Below are 16,448 nucleotides of genomic sequence, written 5' to 3'. Positions count from 1 at the left end.
TTAAATTATAAAAAATTGCGGGGTTTTCCTTAACCCGGAGTTCAGAGGAATAGGAGCGGGCACGAGACAAGCCCGTGGCTGTAACACGGGGCACTGCGTACAGCAGGACAAACCAGGCCACGTTTCTTCTTCTTCCTCGTAACCAACGGTGCCCAGCAAAACTTATGTTCTCTGCAGCATACGCGAAGTGCTAACAAATTATGACAGAAAATGCCGTTTGACACAACGAATTAGGCAACTCGGGGCACTCAGAAGTGAAAAAGAAGCGAAGTAAAATTGCCTCAGCCACAGGCAGAGCCGGGCCACGCTACTGCTGCGGGCCCTACCGCTAAGCACCCACCCATTTCTGACAGGATGACCTGTTCCCTCCGTTCTTCCTCCGTCTCCTGCCGGGTTTAGCCTCCCCTTTCCCTCTCCCCGGCCCTTCTCCCGGCTCTCCGTGCCCCCTGGCCGCCGCTAACGGCCGCGCTCCCCTCACACCGCTCCGCCTTCCCTGGCTGAAGTTCTCCGACGCTCCCTAAGCCCCGCACGCCGCGCCGCGGGGCCGGCCCTTGGCCGACGCTCCCTGGCCGTTGGGCGGGAAGGGGCGGGGGCGGGGTGGCCGTTGCAGCCCCTCACTGAGGGGGCGGCGGCGGCGGCGGCGTAAGGGGGGCGACCGGCTGCCGCTGCTCGCCCTCCCCGCCGGGTAGGTGGGGAAAGGAGGGGTTCTCGTGGTGTGTCAGGGCGCCTGGCTCCGCTCTGTTCGCCTTTCAGTGCCTTTGGAGGGTTTGGGAATGTCTGCTTGGGGATGGGGGGGTGTTTGATAGGGATAGGGAGAAGTGAGGGGTGCCAGGACAACGGTCGCAACAGCCCTTAAATATAAAGCGGGAGATGAGGTTTCCTAGTCAAGACTAGAAACTTTCAGGCACAGTTCGTGGGTCATCTGAATGCCATTTAATACGTTGGGCCTGAAGATGGGTTTTGTATGTGCCAGACTCATTGCATTTTCCCGAGAGTTTGGTGTCACTTTATATAACAATACAGATTTTCTTAAATCACCTTATTCTATCTGAAGTGATATAAAAATAGTACTAAATATTTTCTAATCACTGGGGGGGGAATCTTTACAGTGATACTATTTTGTGACTTTCAGTGTGACAGCTTTCTCAATTTCTAGTTTGTCTTATATTGAGGATAGTTTAATAGCTAATATAGCTATTAAACTTGCAGTATGGTAACTGTGATAATGTAAATATTCAGGCTAAATATCAGAGCCTGCTCTGATGCATTTACTATGCTGTTAAGAGGTATGACTGTATTCACAAACTGAGGATCTGTCCTGCAGAGAACCCAGAAGAACATTGCAATAGCTTATTTTATAAAATTCTGCAAGGAAGAGTTCTAATTCTCGATCATTGGCTTTGGGCATCCACTCATTAGTAACTTGTTAATAAAAAATGATCAAATGAGATAATGTATTGCTTTGGGATCCCACAGGAAAGGCATTAATATTGTTCTCCTTGATTAACAGTCAGGAATTAAATAGAATGAGGATAAAACAATTCACTTTTTCATGTCGTTACAGTTCTGCACTTTCGACTAAAATGGCCAAGCAAAATTCTCCATCACTAATTGAAGTTGTAAAACAGGTTGCAGAGCAGCAGCATTCACAAGTGTCAGAGATAGAAAAAAGCAAAACAGTTCTTTTCCAATTGCAGGTAATAAACCTTATTTAGAGTAATTGAATTCATTTAATTTTTTCATTAGATGAGGAAGTGTTCCTATGAGCAAGAGAAGCTGATGGTACCTCATTTTTTTCTTTGTGTTTGCATTTAAAGCAGCCATTCTGTTTCTGTATGTGGCATTTAGGCTTAGCCAAAACTGTGTATGTGCATTGTTATTTGTAAGGCTGCAACACAACTGAGACTTCATTACAGCAGGTTTTAGCAGAAACTTTTTTTTTTTAATTTGGAATAAACCAAACCAAAACAAAGCCCCAAAAACACTGAGATAGCAAACCCACAAAAACTCAACACAAAGTTAGAGCGCTGCTTTTTTTTCATGGTGATTTCCTGAGTAACTAATTGAGAAGAAAAAAAAAAAGGGATTTTAAAAGGATCCTTTTTGGCAGATTTTCACCAGACTTATCTTAGCACCTTTTTGATACAAAATACTTTTTTCTGTGCATTTGAAGTGGGTATCCTAAGTAGTCATTAAATACTGGTTTTATTTAGTAATATTTTGTAGAACACTGGATACATGTAGTTTTTGTGAAGACTGTGTAATGATTTCTGTTCTAATCTCTCACAAAATTTATGAAGCTTTCTATTATTGTTTAACCTTTGAGATCAAATTTCTATTGAAAGACTTACATTTGAGTCTGAGGAAAGACACAATAGCATTCAGGCATTTTTGCACATGGGAGAATGCAAACGGAAATAGTAGAGTTCCAATTATAACATCTGTGAATAGCCCTACAACTGAAATGACATTTTAAATTTTGTACAATGATAATTTCTCTGAAGGAGCAGTGAAAGCTTTTATTGCTTAGGAATGTCAATTGACTGGCCACACATTGCAAGAAGCTTTCTCCTAATGATATACCAACCCATAATATAGTATGATGGTGCTGCAACAATTAATTTGTGATCAAGCAATTTAAACAAGGGTCTCTGTTTTCAAAATACCCTCAGAACTTTAGACCTCTAGGTAATTAAGGTCGCTCATTTATTTTCTTCCTCTTCCACACCTTTGCCTTTTTCTTTCAAAAACGCCCAAACTCTTAAGAAATTCCATACAAACATAATTGTTACCAGAACAGCAAAGGTAAATAATTATGAACTTAAAGAATGCAGAACTGCTTTTTCATCTTTGCATCTGTTCCCATGTGTACGTGTCACAGAAGACATGGAAAACAGTAATTTCCTTCCAAAATTGAAGATCTTTGCCATTAAGATCTTTTGCTTTCCTGTCCCCAGTAAATGGTGGCTGGCACTGATACAAATCCTGCTAAAACCATAGCTCAAGATTTCCAAATTAAAAGTTATGCAGAAACTTTTTGTTCTTAACAGTTAATAATGTCTTAATCTGTTCGAGACATTGAGTAAGAGATTTCATAGCACTTGTATTGCTTCCATTAGGGAAAAGATAATAGATGACATAAATCACAATGCTAATTCTCTCACTTAATGCACTACTGTTGGCTGTTACTTTGGGTGGGATTCATCATAGCTAGGTTACATCACCTACAAGTCAGATGTTAAACCCATATTAGTCATCTAGGTTCCCTTGGTAGTCAACAAAGTGAGATAAACATTTCTGAGGCAGCAGTTCAGCCTTCCCATCTTAGACTTCTTATGATGGGTTGAAGTACTACTTCCTGGAGTTGTTCAATTCTCATCAATGAGAAGATGTAGAGGCCTTTTTAGGACTAGATGCATATTTCCTAGGGGGTTAAAATAGCTGGGATATAATAAATATATATAAATATATAAAAATAGCCTACTCTCAAATACTACTGTGATGAAGGCGGGATTAAAACCTTCAGTAGAACAAGCTAACTAAGCTCCATCACCTAAACCCCCATCTATGTGTTTGTGTGGGTTTGTAAGTGATTTTTGGCAGCTCTAGTTATTTTTAGTCTGATTTCTATTGAATCAGATTTTGGCTCTAAACAAACATTAGGATTGGGTTTGATCTGTCATGTCCTATGTATCTTGCAAATATGAGGAATTTAAAGTAATTTCAAGGATACTTTATTTCATATTTTAGACTCTAAGGGGAGAAATCTAAGTATTCTTGCATTGTGCCTCTAAGGTGATCATTTTAGGAAACTCTAATTTCTATTCAAGCCACATTGAACAAGTGAAAAAGAAGACTGTTGAAGAAATATAAATTACAGTGTTTAACTAGATACCTAGTGTCCTCTCAAAAAATGTTCTTAAGTGAACACTGAAATATTTTACAGGCAAAGTTTCAGGAACTAGAAAAAGAAATGGATTCTATTCTGTTAGAAACAAAGACAACAGAAAGGGAAATATATCTGCAAGATGATGCCATAGAAGTGACAAAATATCACTGTGAAAATCTGGAGGCCCAAGTCAGAGCTCTAAATTCTGAAAATTTAAAGCTGCGGCATGATGCAGAAATAGTACAAGAAGAGTTCGAGATGACATTTGCAAGAAATAATGAATATCGGGAAAAAATAAAGGCTCATAAACATCTCTTTTGGGAGATGGAAAGTAAAATGCCGGTTATGGTTGAGCTTGCTAAAAAGAAAGCTGTTGTTGAACAATTAAAGACAAAGAAAGAGGAGTTAATGCGTGATCTCCAGAATCCAGAAGGATCTGTTATAAAACAAGTGCAGGTACTGTATGTCATCTTAGATTCTTTTCCTATTGTGTGAAATAATTCTGACATAGTTTAACTAGTATGTGTACAGTTCATGAGGGACTGACTATGGGGAATATAGATGAATTATAATGCTACATTAATTGAAGAAATTTTGACTTCAGCATGCAGTAAAAAAAAATCATCAGCCGTTGGTATCTGTATATTATTGTGAAAGTCAGGTTCATTCTATGTGATCGAATGAACTCAGCTATGAAAAAAATTGCAGAGCTGTAAATTGAACTATATCATTGCCAAACTATCTGTGGGCTTCTTTGGGTTGTTGAATAAACTTACAGGAACACTTCAGAGTTCTGTGGAACATTGCCACGTTGTTACATTTTTCATGTAAGACCACAGTATTCTTTTAACTTTGCTGTCAGGTAACAAACTACAGTTGAGCTGTTTGCCAACAGGAGTTAGATTTGATGAGATGGTGATAGAAAGAAGGAAAGAGGAAAAACACGTTTGTTCTGGCATTCTAGTCTAACACTGTTGTTTTTACTTGGCCCTAATAGCAATACTTATTAAAAACTACCATGTAGGAATTTTTCGCCACAAAACTTTACCAATATAAGAACAAACACAACTATGAAGCTGAAACAGGGTCTCAGATTTCAACTCTGATGCAACTTGCATTATTGAAAATTGCGTGTTACTCTCTTCACGTACCTTGATGAAAATCTGGATGTACAAGCAAATCTTTAAATATTGGTAAATAAAGACCCATTAACATTGTATTTCTGTATAAGAAAGAAAAATCTTTCTGGAGTATTACATTAAATCTTCTTTGATTTTGCAATAAATTACATTTTAAGCAAAATTAGGACCACCAAAACAAGTTCAAATTCCTGTATTGTTGTAGTTGTTTGCATATTTCAGATCAAGAGTATATCTCCTTAAGTATCTAAAGCCATGTTATAAATTATTTTAATTGTTACTTTTAATTACAATTATTAAATTATTAATTTAATTATTATTAATTATTTTGATGTGTAATTGTTTATTATAGATCTTTATCTCATCTCTATTAATGAAGTAAGACTGTTAAAATGTGACAGTTTTAATAAGTTTAATAGATGTATTGTGCAACTTTTTAAGGAGGGGATTTCTGTATCTTGACTTATATGTGCAGGAAGAAATTACACTTTTAAAAACGGAAATCACAACTTTGAAAGAGTTCATCAATAAAAAAACAGATTTGCTGGAAGAAGAGAAAAAAGTGCATGCTAAGCTTAGAAAAGAAATTGAGGTGAGTCATTTGAATAAAATATAATTAGAGTTCTTCTGACAGAATGTAGATAGTGCAAATTAAGTTTGAAGTACTTTATATACCATTGTTCGCCATGCATTCAGTTATGGCATACTTATATTAAACTATGCTATATTAAATTCTTGATACTGATAGCCTTTCTAAAATTCAGAACTTGATTGCTGTCATGAGAAAAATTGAAGTTAAGAACATTTTTTCTTAAGTCTTTTAAGAAGTGGTTCAGCTGTGAACTTTTGGAATGATGTCCTGAAAAGAAAGAGGTCACTGAAAGGTAGTGAAGCAAAATGCACAGGTTTTTATTTCTGTAATACTTTTGAAATACTTTAAATTTTGTTGCTGAGTTGATTATTCATGATTTGTTTCATGGTTCCTGATAATTCATCAATGGAAGAATCAATTGCACCAAGAAAATGGACTTCCCATGAATCTCCCTAATTTGAGCAGACATTAAATTAGGGATAATGCAGCAGCTCCTAATTAGCTGCCAAGATAAAATTCTGATAAATAGTTAAAACCTTCTCTTTTTAAATAATTGAACTATATTTTACTTTTTCTTTCTTACTAAAATACTTTGTATGTCTAGATAGTTTTTACTTTGGAAGTTTCACATCATTTGTCTTGTTAGTTCAAATAAATGCCACAGAATTTAATGAGCAAAGCTTGATAATATAAAGATTAACTGATCTAAGGTTAGCTCTATTGCCCATTGTAAAATGCAGGAGGAGAAAAGAATTTTTCATGTAATAGGGAAGAGCAGAGAATTTTTAAACTGAAAAGCAAATCACAGCCACTTTAGAATAAGTCTATGCTCTTTTGCATCTGAGAAAATATTTTATTATCAAGGCAACATTCTCCTAAGAGAGTTCTCTAAATTCAAACTGAAATTAGGCAGCCCAACAATAATCACAGAATCACAGAATAGTCAGGGTTGGAAGGGACCTCTGGAGATCATCTAGTCCAACCCCCCTGACAGAGCAGGGTCACCTACAACAGGTTGCACAGGACAGCATCCAGGCGGGTTTTGAATGTCTCCAGAGTGGGAGACTCTACAACCTCTCTGGGCAGTGTGTTCCAGTGCTCCACTACCTTCAAAGTGAAGAAGTTCCTCCTCATGTTAAGATGGAACTTCCTCTGTTCAAGCTTGTGCCCATTACCCCTCGTCCTATCAATGGGCACCACTGAAAAAAGACTCTTCCCATCCCTCTGGCATCCTCCCTTTAAGTATTTGAAAGCATTAATAAGATCCCCCCTCATTCTTCTTTTCTCTAGACTAAAGAGACCCAAGTTCCTCAGCCTTTCCTCATATGAAAGATGTTCTAATCCCCTAATCATCTTCGTAGCCCTTTGCTGGACCCTCTCCAGCAGATCCCTGTCTTTCTTGAACTGGGGAGCCCAGAACTGGACGCAGTACTCCAGATGCAGCCTCACCAGGGGGGAGGATGACCTCCCTCGACCTGCTGGCCATACTCTTCTTGATGCACCCCAGGATGCCACTGGCCCTCTTGGCCACCAGGGCACATTGCTGGCTCATGGTCATCCTGTTGTCCACCAGGACTCCCAGGTCCCTTTCCACAGAGCTGCTCTCCAGGAGGTCAGCCCCCAACCTGTACTGATGCGTGGGGTTATTCCTCCCCAGGTGCAGTACCCTACATTTACCCTTGTTGAATTTCATTAGGTTCCTCTCTGCCTAACTCTCCAGCCTGTCCAGGTCACGCTGTAAAGCAGCACAGCCTTCTGGCATGTCAGCCACTCCTCCCAGTTTAGTGTCATCAGCAAACTTGCTGATGGCACACTCTATCCCTTCATCCAATAATGTTCTGTTCTGTTATCAAAACCAACTTAATTAAATTGTGAAGGTTAACCTGTTCTTCTGTTTGGATTATATGATCTTCTTGTATTGGAAAGAAGCAGGTTTAAAAATGTAATCTTTCAGGTTATTATTTTCTATTAAGAGCTCTCTGGAAAACAATCTGATTTTTAATATAAAAAACTGACAATGGACAGACAGAGACATTAATACCCAGCAATCCTCAGCACAGCTCGGGAAAGAATATTCAAGTCAAGCATGGGAATAAAGTAAGATACTTGACACATGGATGAGGTTCCGTTGAGCTGCAGTGGTGGGATTCAGCTACAGACTGTCAATACCTAACTGTGGTTGTTTGTGACTACACAGGAGTCACACAGGTTCCCATTATAATCACTGGAGGTCTACTCAGTGAAGTTGATGTATTCCAGATATCAATTCAGTTGGCCACATGTAGGTTTTTAAAGTAGGGTGAGCTGCATAATCTGGTCTTTCTAGACTTTGTAGTATACATTGGCTAGATTTCTGTTGATCAAAACAAGGATGTAGACATGTAGGTCACACATACACCTTTAGAGCTAGGTGTCTTAGCTTGCAGACTGACCCCAAGACTTCAGTGCTTGTCATAGGACTTTTACATATTGCATGGATTCTCAGCTTCTACCACTACATGGGCCAAAGTAGCTGGTCTCCTTATAACCTCATGAAGTTGAACAAGGCCAAGTGCAAAGCCATGTGTGTGGATTGGGGAAATCTCCAATATCAATACAGACTGACTGATGAATTGATTGAGAGCAGCCCTGTAGAGAAGGACTTGAGGATATTAGTAGATGAAAAATGGGACACGAGCTGGCAATGCGCACTCGGAGCCCAGAAAGTCAACTGTTTCCTAGACTGCATTAAAAGAAGCGTGCCCAGCAGGTTCAAGGGACATGATTCTACCCCTGTACTCTGCTCTGGTGAGACCCCACCTGGAGTACTGCATCCAGCTCTGGAGCCCTCAGCACAGGAAAGATATGGAACTGTTGGAGTGGGTCCAGAGGAGAGCTGTGAAGGTGACCAGAGGGCTGGAGCACCTCTCCTATGAAGGAAGGCTGAGAGAGTTGGGTTTGTTCAGCCCGGAGAAGAGAAGGTGCTGGGGAGACCTTATTGTGGCCTTTGGATATATAATATAAGGAGGCTTGTAAGAAAGACTGAGAAAGACATTTTACCCAGGCCTGTAGTGATGGTTTTAAATGGTTGAAAGAGGGTAGATCTAGATTGGAGATAAGGAAGATTTTTTTTTTTTTTTTACAATGAGGCTGGTGAAACATTTCAGGGCTTGCCCAGGGAAGTTATCATTATTGGAAGTGTTAAAGGTCAGGTTGGATGAGGCTTTGAGCAACCTGATCTAGTGAAAGATGTCCCTGCCCATGGCAAGGGACTGGACTTGTTCTTCCACATTAGCACGTGGCTATATTATTTTTGGCAGATGCTTGTCTATCCTGTCCTTGAAGGACCTCAGTGATGGAGATTCCACAAGTGCCCAGAAAATTTTTTCTAATGGTTAACTTCTATGTACACGAGGCCCAGTAAAAATAGCAATGTTCTCCCTCACCTCTATTCAGTAAATGTATGAGTGCTCCCTGCCTCAGCAGATGTGCCAGGCATTTCCCAATAATGATGCTAGAGACACGTTTCTAAAAAAAGCAGATAATATTGATCATAGATGGTTCAGTGTTGTACAACACAGTCCTAGTCATGTTCAGATCCTGCAGGCACTCATTCAGAGAAGTGAATCTGACAGTATCCCTTGAAAAGTTGTGAAGAACTGTAGTGGAGAGCCGGGCACCACGAAGAAAGACAACCCATAACAAGTAAAATAAGGCAGTGCAATTTATAAAACATTAGTGAAGGAAAGAGGTAGTTATATGTGAAGTTTGGGCAGCAAAACTCACAGGAAGTCACTGGCAATGCTGTAGTTCTGTTGCAGCTGTACATCATCATGTGTACATTAAATACAGTGTAATAATGTTTCAATAAGCAGACACAAGAATAATTATACACTACCACTCATATGCCATTCAAACTAGGGTAAGTAAGCCAAATTTTCATTAAGTGACTACTCATTATTTCCATTTTTATTATAATGAATGCTTCATGCTCTTATACTTCAGAATGCAAATCTTCAGAGGGTTGTCTGCAGAGGGTTGTCTGCAGACAACTTCAGAACGCAAATCTTCAGAGGGTTGTCTTCAGAGGGTTGTCTGCAGACGCCATAAGGGAGCAATGGGGGCAAAACTGATACAGTACTACATTGCCACAGTATTGCCTTTCTAACAAAACCACACCTTTTTAAGTGCAGTGCAACAGTGAAGATGTGACTACAGCCATCTGGGTTACCTCATTCGTATTCTAATTTATACTCAAACACACTTGTCAAAGAATGAAAATATCTTCCTTTCTCACTTCTCACTCTGGAGCCTGAAATCTTCCACGTACAAAGTGTTGCCACAGCTGTAAGATGCTGACTTTTTGGGTGGGATTTACTTTGTTAAAGTTTAGACATCTACAGAGCAGGTATCCACATTGAACTCCGCACTTAAGCTCTTAGTGGGACAGAGCTTTTCTTTCCCTTAGTGAGAAAGAGAGGCATGATTCATATTGTCCTGAAACAGATATCTGAAATAAATCAGATTAACTGCTTCCTAGTTGTCTGTGTCTCTTCAGTAGCTATAAAGTAAACATGGAATGACTTAGCTGAATATCAGAATCTACACTTAGACAGAGTTAGGTGTCTGAACCCACCTCTGTAAATAATTTTACTTGAAAGAAGTTTTGAAGTGAATTTTATTCTGTTTTATTAGGTACAGAATAAAAGATATGATGCCATTCTAAAACGTTTGCACTGCCAACTGAACAAACTCCATTCAAATAAAAGACAATGGCACTGGAACATTCAGCAGTTGGAGAAGAAGGCAGCAGAACTAAGAAAGTGTCTTGGAGTAGTGGAGTTACAAAGTAGCATATAAAACAAAGCTAACAAAGCTACAATGTGGGTAATCTTTTCTAGACAGAGGATCTTTTTTCCTGGATATACTACAAATAGTAAAGTAGCCCAATAGCTAGGCCAAGGCTCAGTGATTTCTTTCTTTTTAAAGTTTTTCTCCCTTTCATTTTGTGGCCTAACTTTGCTATTTTTTTTTTTTTTAACGGTAGCCAGAGACAGTTCAGGAAGAAAGTTACTAACATTTCCTGGTATTTCCAAAATGTGTGCCAATTTTATCTAAAAAGTCATTTGAAGTCAATCAAACAAGATTTGAGGAGTTCCTTTTTATTTGATTAGATCTTTGAAGTCTGACATCTACATTATTTTTCCTACAGAGAAATTCATGTCAGTGTATATTTGCATTCTTGAGATACCAAAATTCCGTATCTTTTACCCACATCCCTTATTATTGCAACCTACTAAGGAACTCCGAAAGCTCCGATGACATGTATTTTGCTGGGGGGGAAGTTCATACAGAGGATGTTACAGCCTGTTTGCCCTATATCTGCCAGGAGGTCCTAGGCAGATATAGGCTGTCCAGCTATAAAAGGCTTAGGAACAAGTACGCTCAGATCTGGGCTTCAGATAATCTGACTTCAACTGGCTTAATACATGTTAGCAAAGAGGAATGAGTAGGTAAAGACAGTACTGGGCAGCTAGAAATTCCTAGAAATAGGAATGCATTATAGATGATTGATTATAGAGGAACTTACTGTGTCAAGGATCTTAACTAATTAGTATTAGCCATCTAACATCTAAGTGCTTAATGATTGGTAAGATGATTCTTAACATAAATGAGGACCTATTAAAATTCTTGTTAAAATAGTAGTGAACAGTAGACATTTTCTTTGCCTTCTTTTTATTATGTGCTTGGCATTTGAGGAATTTACAGTACTTTCTTACAGTATGCTTACACTTAAGGTAATAGTTGTGACTGGACATAACCTGTAATGTTTATCTGTTCTATGGAAGTAGCTTTTTATTTGAGGTGCTTTTTTGAATAATTTAGATTTATCTTTACTCCTGAATATAAAACGAAGATTAACGCAAATTGAGTATTTACTGTGGGAAATGTTAAACTGCCTATATATTGTTAGTTTAGGAAAGCAAAGTTTAAAATGCAATACTATGTGTTAGAACATTCATATATTCATGTATATTTACATTTCCCTTAATATCTTATTTCACTTAATATAAAGTTATTTTAAGCAATATGCTGATTCATGAAAGCTCTCTCTCTCAACATTGTTAGACTCTCCAGTTTGTTTGGCTTGGTCTTTTCCCTTTGCAACATTATCAACCAGGCTACTTTCATTAAAACAATAATATACAAATGAAAACCTCAATATCCCATGCTATAGTAACAGTAATGTGAAATGAATGATTTGCTGGACCTTCATTTTCCTTGTTCCTTTTCATAAATCTCAGTAAGTTTCAGTATCTCATATTGCTTTCATCATTCTTTTGTACATGGTTTGAAATTGTTTGATGTAATTTAATAAAGGTGTATACAAGAGCTGCGTGTATTACTTGCGTTAGTGCTGTACGCAGAGGAAGTGTTCCCTTCTCCTACACTGACACCTTCCTATCGTCCAAGGCCCAAGTTGTCTAATACTTATTTTTGCTCTGTACTTTGCAAGAGAGCTCGTATTCTTGTCTACTGGGACCCTTGACCCCTTCAAGGGTCCTCAGCTATCAAAGGTGTATTCCTCCCTTTTCGTCAGTGTAAAACTTGCTTTTTCAATATGCATATTTAAATGGACTAAGCTTATCTCAGTTGTGTCTCAAATACTTTGGTAACTACAGAGGATTCCCCTACACCTGGTAATAGCTGAACTCTATATCAAAAAGAGCCCTGGCTACTTTTGATTCCCTCCAATTCCTGTCCTGGTTTTCCCGAGAAGAAACTCAGCTGTGCAGGCTTGAAGGGAGCTGCTGTATGGTTTAGCCGTATCCCCATATGTATGGTGGGAGCTTTCGAAATTAAAGTACACCTCAGCTTCTCAGCTTTACTGCCACAAAATGTAGCTATAGTTCAATTATTTAATTTCACTCTGTGTGTCTGTGCTATGTATAACTGTTATGTTCTGTTATAATTAAAACATTTATACTAGAACTAAGTTTACCTTTAATTCCATATCAAATACAAATACTGGTGTTGGTCTTAATACTAATGTCTGTGGAGTCCCATTGTGAATACCCCCTTCGTATATAGGAGCTTCTTTAACCATTATCTGTGGAAATGTGTTAGCCAGTCCCTAATCCATTTTACTTATGCCTTGATGACTATATAGAACGTTAACTCTTTAATACAAATGTTGTTTAGTACGAAGTCCACCACGTTTCAAAAAGTCTGTTTCATCTCTGAAATCATTTGTTATAAGGACTCTGGTTGTTATTGTCATCCTGCATCACTGTCCTAGTTAAATGCCACAATTATAATCACTCTTCCCACATAAGCATACTACTTATGTGTTTAATGCAATTGCCTTGACAACTGAGTTGATTCATATCTAACCTTTGAAGCTTTGCTTGTCCTCAGTCCCCACCAAACTTGTAGAACTTTAGTCACTGAGTACACCTGAAATCTGCATTCAGTTGTTTCATGTGCTTAATAACACTTTTTACAGGATCAAATACATTTTGCATGTTTCTGATTAAACAGAACTTTGTATCATGCAATATTTATATATTCTTCCATGTGCAGCATTTCAAATTTAGCATTTAATATTTAACAGATAATAAATATAAGAAAGGCATAAACATTTTACTAGTGAATTGCAGTTAATTGGGAGAAAACCTCATCTGGGAAAAAAACTCAGCTGAAAAAAGGAAATATAACTTACTGCCTTCTCTAAGCTATCAGCATTCTGTACAACATGAAAAAAGAAATGTATGTAGCTTTTAATAAAATGCCTAATTCCAGCAAATCCTGGCAACCTGCTGAGGCAGATTTTTCTTGGTACAATGTTGAACAGTAGTAGGTTGATCTTGGGGTATTTTTTTTTTCTCTTAGCAAGCAAGCACAGACAGCAGGAGAACGATTTATGATTTTCGGAGGATAACTCGGTGAATGCACTTTGTGTTCTTTACGTAAGGCTCTCCCAGCTCCCAGTAGAGAAGCATGCTGCCAAACCCCTGTCAGTCATTTCTGAGGATGGGTGTGGGGCTAAGGGAGGAACTTCTGGCTTCAACGCCCTGCAGGCAACGGGAAGAGGAGTGAGTGCCCACTCTCAACAGCAAAACAGACAGCAAGCAGCAACGAACATGTAAATAAATAAGAGCGTGGAAAAACTTACCAACCAATGAGTCCTACTCACTGCTTAGCGAAAGTTTGAAGCACAGGAAGCTGGATTGATTCCAACTATATAGTGTAAATGAGTCGGAAGATATTTGGGGAACTCCACACTCAACAGGGAAACAATACAGGCATTGGATCATGTCACGTGATGCAGCAAATGTACTGATGGGTGCTAAAGGGAAGGATTTCCCCATGCTGTAAGCTGACACTCCACATGAAACCCTTCCACGTGACCCAACAACCTCAGATGCGGAAGCAGAGGAAAAGTGTCAGATAATTCAGACATACCTGCTAAGATCTTTGCCCTCATCAAGGCTACACGTGATACACAACAGAAGAGGGAAGGTGAGTTGGGGCTAGACGCCAATGTTAATGCTGCTTTGCCTCTGTTGCAGGGTTTGCTTTGGCCCTCAGGAGGATCACTTGCAGAGCTGTGTGCAGGAGTGTGACAGTACATAACGCATGCCCTTCTACTATGGTTCATACACGATGCCTCAGAGGAGGAAGAAATCATGACCACACCGTGCATTGATGGTATGTCATGGTGCTGAGGGTGAAAAAAAACCCTTTCAGAACTCTTACCCGATTTTCTGAAATGCATGAATATATTATCAAAGTAATTATTAGATCCTTTGTTAAAATGTGGTTGCAGCATGTAGCTCTGAGTCATGTCGAAGCAGTGACTTCTTGAGGAATTCCAAGTAGTACTGAAATATTTTTCTTTTAATTGTACACTTTGCAGGAGGCAAACACTTTTTCAGGGGCAGGATTAAGGCAGTGCAATGAACTGTCTCAGAAATGTGGATCGAGAAAAACAATTCACAGCCTGCTTAAAGTACCACATCCAGTTCTTTCACGTGGCATTTTCTAGCATTTAGAGGAAGCAACATCATGTAGCAACGTAACAAAACAAAGGAAAAAAAATAAACCACAAACTGCAAAGGACAAAGCAAGATAAACAAACAAAATCTCTACCCTCCCTACCCCATGAAGAAAGATAATTGTACTGCACATTCCCCATCTGGATGAAAGCAGACAGAGGAGACAGCTTTATCATGTCACTAAATATAATTCTGGTTGAAAATGGCTGCTACAATAATGAGCAAAGGTCAGTGCTCTGTGTTGAACAGAGATTTCTCCTGTTAGGAAATTACATGAGTGTTTCTACATTTTGCAGTAGCTTTTTAATTTAACATAGTCTAGTCTTACGTAATTCAGTAAAATTCTTTCTAAATCTTTCCAAGATCAGCAACCTTCTTAATCTCTCATTTTATTATAAATATCATATACTATATATTCAAAACTTACTGAATAGATGTCACATAAAAGCTTCAATGTATTTCTTTCATCTACACATTATATTAATCATCATAATATGTCACTTGCAGTCTCTTCAATGAAGTTCTGAAGACTTTTTTGGAGTGGAACTCGCCCTGACAGTTTGAAATGCTTTTTTCCCCACCGATAATAAAGTCTAATAGTTCCCTCTAGCGGTGAAATGTCTTTTTACATGGTAAAGGCACGGTTCACAGTTTCGATTTGATCAATACTTACTGTAAAAATAGTTAGTATTTCTACAGAACATGGTGAATAATCCAAAATGCTATTTTATTTCTAAAAAGACTAGATGAAAAGGAGATGCTGAGTATTCTAACTCTTACAACTGCAAACAACTACTGGAGGATTTTATTTATTTATTCTTAATTATTATATTCTTAACTGTTTTTAAAAGAAGAATTTGGCAAATTTCTTCAGACCTTCTATTCTAATCTCAGTTATAATGCAAATTCACTAAAAGTAGGACTTCATTTTTTTTCTTAAAAATCATCTTAAAAATGTTATTGTGAGCTAATAGCAGTCTTTTACAAGGGCATGTAGTGATAGGACGAGGGGGAATGGCTTTAAACTGGAAGAGGGCAGGTTTAGATTAAACATTAGGAAGAAATTTTTCACTCAGAGGGTGGTGAGGCACTGGAACAGGTTGCCCAGAGAAGTTGTTGAGGCCCCATCCCTGGAGGTGTTCAAGGCCAGGCTGGATGTGGCCTTGGGCAACCTGGTCTAGTGGGAGGTGTCCCTGCCCATGGCAGGGAGTTGGAACTCGATGATCTTTAAGGACCCTTCCAACCTAAACCATTCTATGATTCTACGATTCTACAACCTTTTCCTTGGGTCATTTTCTTCTTAGTAAGAACTATCCTGTTTAAGATCATTGGCTTCCTAGTGTTTGCTGAAAAATATATTTCAAAAGATTAGGTCAGACTTACAGCTGACTAAAACTGTCTATAGCTGGTAGTTATGGATTTACAACATATTATTAGCGTTTATAAATATATAAAGGGGGAATGTCATGAGGATGGAGCCAGGCTCTTCTCAGTGGCGACCAGTGATAGGACAAGGGGTAATGGATTCAAGCTGGAACACAAGAGGTTCCACTTAAATTTGAGAAGAAACTTCTTCTCAGTGAGGGTGACAGAGCACTGGAACAGGCTGCCCAGGGAGGTTGTGGAGTCTCCTTCTCTGGAGACATTCAAAACTCGCCTGGACGCCTTCCTGTGCAACCTCGTCTAGGTGTTCCTGCTCCGACAGGGGGATTGGACTAGATGATCTTTTGAGGTCCCTTCCAATCCCTAGCATACTGTGATACTGTGATACTGTGATATTATATAAACCC

At 38.8% G+C, this 16,448-nt stretch overlaps 1 protein-coding gene across 1 annotated transcript; it reads left to right on the top strand.

Annotated features, from left to right (window-relative positions):
* Positions 1 to 1,583: 1,583 nt before the first annotated feature.
* Positions 1,584 to 10,459, top strand: CCDC122 (coiled-coil domain containing 122; the record flags this gene model as incomplete). Its single annotated transcript, XM_082484651.1, has 4 exons — positions 1,584 to 1,697; positions 3,947 to 4,345; positions 5,504 to 5,620; positions 10,295 to 10,459. 4 exons carry the CDS (start codon positions 1,584 to 1,586, stop codon positions 10,457 to 10,459), a joined length of 795 nt encoding a protein of 264 aa, XP_082340777.1.
* Positions 10,460 to 16,448: the final 5,989 nt, after the last annotated feature.

Source organism: Vanellus vanellus (genome assembly GCF_965231255.1).
Source record: "Vanellus vanellus genome assembly, chromosome: 1".
Taxonomy (NCBI): domain Eukaryota; kingdom Metazoa; phylum Chordata; class Aves; order Charadriiformes; family Charadriidae; genus Vanellus; species Vanellus vanellus.
This window is presented reverse-complemented; position numbering and strand designations above follow the sequence as displayed.